The sequence below is a fragment of the Anolis carolinensis genome, chromosome 5 (genome assembly GCF_035594765.1).
Source record: "Anolis carolinensis isolate JA03-04 chromosome 5, rAnoCar3.1.pri, whole genome shotgun sequence".
NCBI lineage: Eukaryota > Metazoa > Chordata > Lepidosauria > Squamata > Dactyloidae > Anolis > Anolis carolinensis.
Window position 1 is genome coordinate 53,061,178 of NC_085845.1, and position 10,476 is coordinate 53,071,653.

The 10,476-nt window shown below is 39.3% G+C and overlaps 2 protein-coding genes across 2 annotated transcripts in view; one reads left to right on the forward strand and one right to left on the reverse strand.

Moving 5' to 3' along the window:
• The window catches only part of etfdh (electron transfer flavoprotein dehydrogenase), a 23,138-nt gene extending 21,478 nt beyond the window's left edge, over positions 1-1,660 (forward strand). Inside the window, exons 12-13 of the mRNA XM_008111920.3 lie at positions 699-920; positions 1,076-1,660. Coding sequence (XP_008110127.1) covers positions 699-920; positions 1,076-1,239 — 386 coding nt within the window. The 3' untranslated portion in view covers positions 1,240-1,660. The remainder of the gene's footprint in view (positions 1-698; positions 921-1,075) is intronic.
• ppid (peptidylprolyl isomerase D) lies at positions 1,659-9,676 on the reverse strand. The gene is made up of 10 exons (XM_003221728.4): positions 9,506-9,676; positions 7,978-8,118; positions 6,399-6,505; positions 5,668-5,856; positions 5,213-5,335; positions 4,679-4,785; positions 3,262-3,403; positions 2,644-2,730; positions 2,517-2,559; positions 1,659-2,139 (listed from the first exon to the last, which is right to left on the reverse strand). The coding sequence occupies exons 1-10, from the start codon at positions 9,588-9,590 to the stop codon at positions 2,051-2,053; spliced, it is 1,113 nt and encodes a 370-aa protein (XP_003221776.1). The 5' UTR covers positions 9,591-9,676; the 3' UTR covers positions 1,659-2,050.
• Positions 9,677-10,476: the final 800 nt, after the last annotated feature.

The following is a 10,476-nucleotide window of genomic DNA, read 5'->3' on the forward strand; positions in this document are numbered from 1 at the left end:
TAGGAACTCCTTTCTAATTACTTTCTCCTCCTCATTCATTATGTATAGCTATTAAGATTTTTAAAAAATAAAAAATACTTAGATGTATTAGCTTCCATTATGAGAAAAGTGTTGCAATTCTTTTTGCACCTTATCTATAATAACTTTAAAAAAAAGAATTTAAATGAAATATTCCAAAAAACAAATGCAGGCAATACCACAATCTTTCACTCCTGTTGTTTCTACTTGCTAATGTGGAGTTTTTCACTCACTGCTGAAGCACACAGTATGCTTTAAGAGAGCTTTCACCATAACCTTGAGATATTTCCTAGGCATCTACAGTCAGTTAATTGTCACTAGAAAATGAACCATATGTGAGGCAATGAAACAAATGGGTTGGGAATACTGTAAATTGAGCATATGAAACAGTGAAGCTTTTTCATAATACAAAGATGGGTTTGTTGATTTAACTTCAAGTTACCCATTATTAATAAGCATTCATAGTATTCCCTCCTTTTAACCTTTGGAAGGACAAGATGGCCAAGAATGCTGCTTGTGAAACATTGAGAAGCTAGGCTTTTAGGAGATGTTCCATTCAGGTTGTACTTGAATGTACAAGTACAATAAAGGTAGAGATGCAGTCCTTTATCTTACTGATGTCAATGTAATATTTGTTGTTTCTGTTTTTTTAAATATAGTATTTTTTCATATTGCTTTAGGAACAGATGCAAAGCAGCTAAAGCCAGCCAAAGATTGCACGCCTATTGAATACCCCAAACCTGATGGGAAAATCAGTTTTGACTTGCTTTCATCAGTGGCTTTGAGTGGTACAAATCATGAGCATGACCAGCCACCTCATTTGACTCTGAAGGATGACCGTGTTCCCGTCAACCATAACTTAGCTATATATGATGGTCCCGAGCAACGATTCTGCCCTGCAGGTACCTTTTTTCAGGGAGAGTATGCTATTATAGTATTTAATACTGTAATCCCTATGACTTCTTTTCGCCTTTGAAATCTCTTTTCTTTCTTGATAAAGGAACTTGTTTCAACATTATGCTTCCCCTTGCACTCAAGTCTGTTTTCCTTTTTGTAGGAGTTTATGAATATGTTCCTGTGGAAAGTGGAGAAGGTTTACGGTTGCAAATAAATGCTCAGAACTGTGTCCACTGCAAGACATGTGACATTAAAGATCCAAGCCAAAATATTAATTGGGTTGTACCTGAAGGTGGAGGAGGACCGGCTTATAATGGAATGTAGTGTTGATCAACATGGAAAGGATATCCTTGCCACTGCTGCAAAATCAGTGTCCTCAGATTAATATCCTGTTCGAGAATGAACTTGGTGCCTTAAGCAGTACGTCCAAAGGCAGTACGTCCAGGTGCACTAGCCTTATTTGAGTGTACAAAAAAGTATGGAAATGTGAGGTGAGACTCGTATGAATACATTGCAGTGCGGTTTGCCAAAACTTCAGTACAAATAATGGACATAATGAAGAATGTGAAAACAGATATCAAATTCTCTAAACTGTTTGGCGTCTTTCTTTTTCATAAATTTTATTGACTTTGATCTTAACAGCTTGGAGAACACTACAACAGATTTCAATGCTGTGAAAGGGAAGACAATGAACCATCTGACATAACTTCATTTTGTTAAGTAATAAATACTTTCACAACACGAAGCTTAGAAACTGAGTTTATTTCTTCAACACCACTTTTAACAGCATTTGAATGAACAATGAAAGTTACAGGTGGAGCAAATTAACCTGCTGAACTTACATCTAAGTGTTACTGAATGTAGTCCAAATTCTTTCCATTCGATCATTCAGAAATTTTACTTAACAGTTTTTCTTTACTTTTTTGTTAAAAGTACAATAACTGTTAGTACCTTAGTACTGAACTTAGTGGTGAAAGTCACTGTACTTGGAATAATATGTTAACCTTAAAAAAAAAAAACAAGATGTAAACATATGAAACAGTCTCAGTATAAATGACAGTATGATGTCACTGCTACTCATACTAATTCTGCCTTTTTATCAGTGCACAAGGTAAGGAAAGAAAACACTCTTGACCTAAGCAAACATCTTTGCATAAGCTGCCCTCTCTTTTTCCTTTTCATTTTTTATCTTCTGCTTAACTTTCTGTACTTCCATTTGGATAGCTGCAAGTAAAGAAAAAATGCATATGGTTAGACACTATCCTTTTCACTTGTATACAGAACTTCTACACATAACTGGACTGCAAAGTTCCTTGCCATAAATTGCACATGCCATTATTTTACCAAGGTCGCACTTAGGTCCAACTTATCAATAAGCTGAACTCAAAGTTCTAACTATAGTCTTGTCTACCTTATGTTGCAAAGTAACTAATCAATTCCTCTGCCACCATGCACCTATCCTACTGTATATTCCGGTTTTATTTTTAAAAAATTATTTGGATAGGAACCTGGCTTGTAACTTGCAAGATATTCTGTTTAGTTTTAATTGAAATTAGTCTGATTCATGAGTATGTTTTGCTAGGAGTTAACTCAATACTTACCTTTATCTTGAGGTGCTATGCCTTGAGCCTTGTGAAGATCAGCCTTCAGAGAGAGAAAAAGACATGATCAAAATAGTAGACGTATGCTGGATATATTGTATTAGACAAAGCTAATATTAATATTTACCAATGCCTGATCGTATTCTTTTGTTGCTTCCCAGGCTTGAGCCCTTCTGTAAAGTGCTTTGGTATTTGTAGGATCTATGGCCAGAGCCTGCAAAATAATTACAACAGCCATACATTTACTCAAACTTCAGTGTAATAGTGTAGCAGCAGCAGCAGCACTTTAGAACCAATATACTGAGATGAGAAACAAGCAACTTAGACAACTCTGTGAGGGTTTATTTCAAACGGCCATTTCTCTTTTATCAATTGATTTAAAAGATTTATTTGTGATGTGCTTCTTATTCATGAAGATGATGTATTTAGCAAATCTTGTTTTTCTCTGCACTCTTCTGTGAGTTTGGGAGCATTTGAAGGCTCTTAAGATTTTAGGGAGGGCCAACAAGATTCACAGTAGCTTCAAAATATACAGCTGAGTGATCATATGCATTTCTCTTTCTTAATTTCATCCTGCCATTGCTACTGTCTTAAGCCTGCTTTACTTATAGCTCATACCACATTCCACACTTATGCATGTTCATATGCTCTTACCATGTTTATTCATAATGTAGTATAGGGTGCATGTTCCTGGGGCACAAAGCACTTAAGTTTTAATGTGCCACAAGTTTAATGGGATGTTTACCTCAGTACAGTTTTCAATTGCATCTTGCCATTCTGATAATTTCAGTTTGCAGGCAGCAATGTTAAGGAAACAGGTCAATGCCGCACTGTCCAGTTTTGCTGAATCTGTCTTCTCTGCTACAGCTTTGGAAGCTTCAATGTACCTGTACAAAAGCAGTTTATTGTTATGCAGCTAATTGTTGAACTGGAGCAGGTTAATATTCTTACACACTAAAACAATATCGGTTGGATCCTGTCTAAGGTAGTGGACCCTAAGACATACCGAGTTCAATCGGAGCCATGTGCAACCCATTTATTTAGGATTCAAACTACTGCTTCTAGAACCTTTTTCTATTAAATAAATGGTCTCTCTATGTTAAGACAAACTAAAATCAGGAAAGTCTGTGCTTATTTAGTTATCATGTCAGAAGCAAATTGAGAATACATTTATAATGTATTAAAAAAAAACAACGAAGTTAAAAACTTGGTATTATGCTAAATTTCCTTTGACCAGAAGCTGGCCACTTGGGAGTGCCTCTGGTGTCGCTGTAAGAAGGTCCTCAATTATGCATGTGGCAGGGTTCAGACTGCATTGTAGTAAGAGGTCGGTGGTTTGCTTTTCTCCACACTCACATGTTGTGGACTATACTTTATAGCCCCATTTCTTAAGATTAGCTCTACATGTTGTGGTGTCTGAGCGCAGTTAGTTCAGTGCCTTCCAAGTCGCCCTGTCTTCTGTGTGTCCAGGACGGAGTTTCTCATCCGGAATCAGCCACTGGTTGTGGTTCCTGGTTTTTACCTGCCACTTTTGGATTCTCACTTGAAGTGTTCCTGGTGGTATCTCTGTAGATCTTAGGAAGCCGTTTATTTAAGGCATTGGCATGCTGGCTGATATCCAAACAGAGGATGGGCAAAGATGTCAATGCCTTGGTTCTTTCATTGCTGGCTGCTACTTCCTGGCAGATATCAGGTGGTGCAATACTGGCTAAACAGTATAATTTCTCCAGCAGTGTTGGATGCAAACATCCTGTGATAATGGGGCATGTCTCATTAAGAGCCACGTCCAATTTTAATGTGGTAAGACGTATTCCATACTGGGCATGTGTACTCAGCAGCAGAGTAGCAAAGTGCAAGGGCAGATGTCTTCACTATATCTGGTTGTGATCCCCAGGTTGTGGCTTTCATGATATTATTTCTAGCACCCACTTTTTGCTTGGTAGTCAAGCAGTAATTCTTGTAAGTCAGAGCACGGTCCAAAGTGACTCCCAGGTATTTTGGTGTGCTGCAATGCTCCAGTGAGATTCCTTAGTCTGTGCTAGAAGTTCATGAATAGCCTGTATCTATTCATATCTCATTTAAGGCTCTATAATTGATTGCAAATAATTGATTATATTGAAGGAAGCATAATAAAATTTTGATAGAATGGAATGCAACATTACCTTAAAGACTTGCTATATTTCTTGACTGCCATTGCCCAATTTTGAGATTTGAAAAAAGCGTTGCCTATATTTTTTACATCATCCGCAACAGTCACAATCTTGTCAACCTGCAACAATAACAAGAGAATTTTAATGATTTTTTAAAGGTTATACCATTTTGTATTTGGGGAGAGTGAGAAAACTTGCAAAAATATTTCCGATGAACCAACTTAGAAATTGACTCACATATTGGTGGTTGATATGCCACAGCATGGAATTTAGAGTAAGTATAGGCAAAAACATTGAATCTTCTATAGGCACCCATGATTAGATCTAATGAAAGTTATATAAAAGGGAAGGAGTAAAAATATCGAAGGTATTGGCCACAATAGCATCTTGCAGGACCAGGTTCAATATTTAGGGGTTGTGTGAAGAAACACTTTTTATTTCTTCTGAATCTGCTGCCACAAGCAATAGAAATAAAAGCATACTAGAAAATAGTTCTTAACACATGCATATTAACATTAACACATGGAAACAAATTAAGATACGTACATCCTTTAAATCAATGTCAGCATCTTCAGGAAAGTCTGCATGAGTGTCTCCAGAACCATCCATAGGGGAGATACCCCAGTTGTCACCTTCTTTTAGCTCTCCACATTCTGCAATGATACACAACTGCAAAAAAGGGTACGTGTTAATATAGTTGTGTCATCAAATACTTCAGGAAACGCGCAATTTTTTTCCATCCCACTTTCAATTCAGCATTTTTAAACTTACTAGCATGGAATTTGCTTGAGCCCAATCCATAACTCAAAGAGTGCCCTGTCCCTTTTACGTATACAAAAGCAGCACAATAAAATAACTCTCTTAAATTTTCTTGAAATAGAGTGGGTTGTGCAGATTTCCAGACAAATCCCACTGCTATTCAGTAACTAACTGGAACAGAAAGGCTTATTTTAGCAGGCAGAAGTAATTTCAAGATTCATAACAATGGTGACCTACTTTACCTTAGCAGGTTCTTCTTCCTTCACTTCAACGTCTTCTAGTAACTTTACAACACCCATGCCTTTGATCACCTGACCAAAGACCACGTGTTTCTCATCAAGGTGGGGAGTTGGCACCGTTGTGATGAAGAATTGGGAACCATTGGTGTTTGGTCCTGCATTCGCCATGCTGAGCAAACCTGGCTGATCATGCTGTGTAAGAAAATGCCAATGTTAGTCTCACTAAAATTACTCATTCCTTAGGAATTGAAATCATAGACATTAGTCAAGATGTATTACAAACTTGTCAGTGAAATCTGTACTCTGCTGAGATGATGTTGTTTACAGCATATGTCTTCCTTTCACAACATATACCTCATGAAGAAAAACTTATACCTATCCAAAGGGTATTTTTAATCAGAGCAAACAAACCTTTTTGGCAATGGCATTAAGTATTCAGACAAGTTTCCAGCTAATAGTTGTGACTGTAAAGCAAGGGAAGCGAAATCTGGCTTCAGGTAACCTGCTAGCTGTTTCTTCTTAGTGTTAAATAACTTAAACTAGAATTGCATTCAAAGTGGACTGAAACATTTACTGCAGTTAAAAATAGCCAAAAGTTAACATTTATAACATTTATACATTTATAACATTTATAACATTTCAGTTATAACTATTTTATACAGAGGCATTCCTAAATGGAAAGGCTGTATTTTGTTATAATAGCAAATGACAATTTTAACTCTCAAGCGCATTACCTTGTAATGAAAGTTTTCATCTTCAAATTTTTCTCCATATATACTTTCTCCACCTGTTCCATTCTGATTTGAGAAGTCTCCACCCTGGATCATAAATTTCTTGATAACTACAAATTCAACATACAAAAGAGCATTAAGGAAGAGAAGATTGCAGTATGCCAACCAATCATTCTGGCCTAAAATAAAGGAGCTATGAATTCTTTATTAGCTTAAAGCTCCATACAGACACTTTCTCCTAACTAGAAATGGTAATCACATTCTCAACTAACTTGCTGATGTTACACCGGAAACACATATGCATTTCTAACGGCAATTATTTCAGCTACTTTAGGCAATGGTGTTTGGGGGAACCTTCTGGACTTAAGGGTGACCATTTTTGCAGTTTTCTCCCCTTTCTGAACACAGAAGCAGCATGCCAGAAAGGCCCTTACATACGTTCACCAAGAGGAGCACCAGAAAGAAATTCTCATGTCTCAGTTCTCTGACTAACTCAGTATACTGCTGAGAAGATGAGGTGTGGGCAGAGTCCTCAGACATATTTGGACTGGAGCCTATTTCTGCACTTTAGAAGGAACATGGACCCTGAAATCCTGTATGGCTTTGTGCAGCAGCAGACATACTCTAGGCTAAGCTACTGTATTTACTTGAATCTAATGCACCATCAAATATAATTGCACACTTCAATTTTCAAAACATTGCTGCCAAATGTAATGCACACAGCAGCAAAAAATGCATTTTTTGTAATTTGGTCATTACAGTTGCTGCATGCTGAGAATTCCTTCTTTAAAAACAAGTGGGAGATCACCAAAGCTTTCGGCAATGGAAACGAAAGCTTTGGGACGCATCTCTGCTGTAGAATTGCCCGGGCTCAATCTTTGGAGTCATGGGGGCTATAGTTTTACAAGGTCTTGAGCCTTCTCTGCCAAAGGATATTGATGCATTGCCAAACTACAAATCCCAGTATTGCATGGCATTGAGCCCTGGCCATTAAATTAGAGATTTCATACTTCAGATAAAAGCTCCAGGTGCTCCTGAAGCAGCTTCCCTTTTTGCTTTGACTCAGCACTAAGATTAGCCAAAAAAGGTGAGCATTTACTAAAAAGTCTATGAACATGTCCCATGCAGCCATTCTGTGCTGTATGGTCCCCCCCCCCCAAATGTCAGGAGCGACTTGAGAAACTGCAAGTCGCTTCTGGTGTGAGAGAATTGGCAGTCTGCAAGGATGTTGCCTGGGGGACATCCGGATGTTTGATGTTTTACCATCCTGTGCTTTATTGTGAGGAAATAAGACCAAATTATTGCACCATGCTATCTCTGCCACTGTAAGTTTGCAGCCAGAAGTGCATTTTATGGAAGCAAACACAATAGGACACAAACCAGACTTTAGAGAAGTGATAATGATCTTTTAAGCTGTCTGCTTGTCTTTGTCAATCATACATTGCTTCATTTATGAATTATACACATCAAGTGCTGACAAGATTTGGAAACCAATTTTAAATAGAAATAAATGAAAGCAAGTATATTATTTAAATTTATTTCACTTCAACAAGCCCAAGAAACAACACCAATACACACTTACTTCTGTGGAAGGGGCATCCTTTGAAATGAAGAGGCTTTCCAGTTGTTGGTCCAATCCCTTTTTCTCCAGTACACAATGCACGGAAGTTTTCAGCAGTTTTAGGTACAATATCAGCAAATAATTCTAATACAATTCGGCCAGCTAGAAAAGAGAGAAAGAAAGAGAGGGGGGTGAAGGGGGTTTACTTTATCATACAGATGGAGGATCGCTTATTTAGAATTCCAAAATAATCCAAAACAGTAATACTTTTGGTTTCTGATGCATCATTGTACACAAAATTTGTTTCAAGAACAAATGTATTACAAATATATAAAATTATTTTCATAATATGTGTATATGGTGCATATGAAAAACAAATAAATTGATTAGGCTCTGGTCCTATCTCCAAGATATGTCATTATGTATATGCAAACATTCAAAAATCAAAAGAATATAATCAAAAATCCAAACCATGTGCTACATACATTATGTGTATGATCCTACAGGAAAGAAGATTCCACTTGAACATTAGGAAGAACTTCCTAACTGTGAGAGGTGTTCAGCAGTGGAACTCTCTGCCTTGGAGGGTGGTGGAGGCTCCTTCTTTGGAGGCTATTAAACAGAGGATAGATGGCCATCTGTTAGGGGTGCTTTGAATGAGATTTTCCTGCCTCTTGGCAGGGGGTTGAACTGGATGGCCCATGAGGTCTCTTCCAACTTTATGATTCTATTATTCCTTCAACTTATGGCAATTTATGGCATGGATTTACTAAGGCAAGGAATACAGTCAGATCTGTATTCACGGATTTAGCCATGCAGGCTTAAAAATATCCTCCCTCCCCCCAAAAAAAAATAATTAAAAAAATCGTAAAAAATCAATAATATCTTTGAAAACCACCCTTCATACCAAAGGAAGAAGTATCTAACTGTGGCGGCGACAATTATAATTATTATTATTCTAACATAAGATGGTGAGGGGAAGAAGTGTGGTAAGGGTGGAGATCATAATCATCATCACCATCATCCTAATCATCATCCTCACAAAAGATGGTGAAGGGAAAACCATAATAACAATAGCAACAACAACAACATAAGAAGGTGGGGTGGCCATAATACAAAGAATAGCAGCAGCAACATTAATAAAAGGAGTTAATGAATTAATATCTTTGCAAACCGCCTCTCATATAAAAAAAATGGTGATGGGAAGAACTACCTAACTAGCTGTGGGGAGGCCTTAACAGTAGTAGCGGTAATAGTATTAGCAATAATAAGTAGCAACAGGAGTAATAATAGTAGTAATTAAATTAGTCAGTATCTCCCCCCGCCCCTTTCCCCAGGTCAGCCTTGGTCCTCCAGGTGCTTTGGACTCCAGCTCCCAGAATGCCTGACTATAGGCCAGCCACGTTGGGGCTTCTGGGAGTTGAAGTCCCGAAGGGCGGCAGGGCATTGGCGGCTCCTTATGGCCTGGTTTCCCGGGGAGGCCTCTCGTGAGGCCTGCCGCTCTCCTGGAAGCCCAGCCCGCCTCGCGCGGTCTCTTCACTCCCCTCACCTCGTCCTCCGCCGATGTCCACGTCGAGAAAGACCCGCGGGTTGGTTGGCGACGAGGGCTTGGCGAGCGGCGCGGAGTGAGACATGCTGCCGGGGCTCCTCGGACGACTTCCCGGCTCGGCCCGCCTTCCTTCCTTCCTTCCGTCCTGCCTGCTTTCCGCAGAGGAATAGGCCTCGCCTCCTGGGTCCTACTGCCCGAAGACTAAAAATCGTCGGACTCCAACTCCCAGAAGCCTCCGCTGCCTTGGCCAATGACCAGGGATCCTGGGAGCTGAAGTCCAAATGCCTCGCGAACCCAAGGATTGGTAACGCCGGGTTAGATCCCGGAAAAGGCTGTGTATGTATTCAAGGGTCACATGAAACATCCATGAATGTCACGTTTAAACTTGGATCTCATATCAGGCGAAAAGTGGGTGCTAGAAACAGTGTTATACGAAAGCTGGCACAACCTGGGTGTCACAACCAGACACAGTGAAGGCACCTGCCCTTTCGCTTTGCTACTCTGTTGCTGAATACGCATGCCCAGTATGGAATACATCTCACCACGTTAAAACGTAATGAGACATGCCGCATTATCATAGGATGTCTAAGCCCCACACCACTGGAGAAATCATGCTGTTTTATTGCACCACCAGACATTTAGTGGGAAGTAGCCAATAATGAAAAGACCAAGGCAGTGACATCTCCAGCCCATCCTCTGTTCAGATATCAGTCAGCACACCAACACCTTAAATCAAAAAATAGTTTCTTAAGATCTACAGAGATACTAAAACACCTCAGCAAGCAAGAGCCCAAAAGTGGCAGGCTATGACCTGAAACCTCAATCAGTGGCAGATACCAGATGAACACACAGAAGACTGGGCGACCTGGAAGGCACTGAACAGACTGCGCTCTGGCACTACGAGATGCAGAACCAACCTTAGGAAATGGGGCCACAAAGTGGAGTCCACGACATGCAAGTGTGGAGAAGAG

Bases quoted from the DNA above. Each gene is read 5' to 3' on its own strand.
- ppid (XM_003221728.4), bottom strand. From the start codon at position 9,590: ATGTCTCACTCCGCGCCGCTCGCCAAGCCCTCGTCGCCAACCAACCCG. The intron at 8,119-9,505 runs GTGAGGGGAGTG...TCTCTTTTCTAG, and splicing joins GGACATCGGCGGAGGACGAG to CTGGCCGAATTGTATTAGAA. The intron at 4,786-5,212 runs GTACGTATCTTA...TTATTGTTGCAG, and splicing joins CTGACATTGATTTAAAGGAT to GTTGACAAGATTGTGACTGT.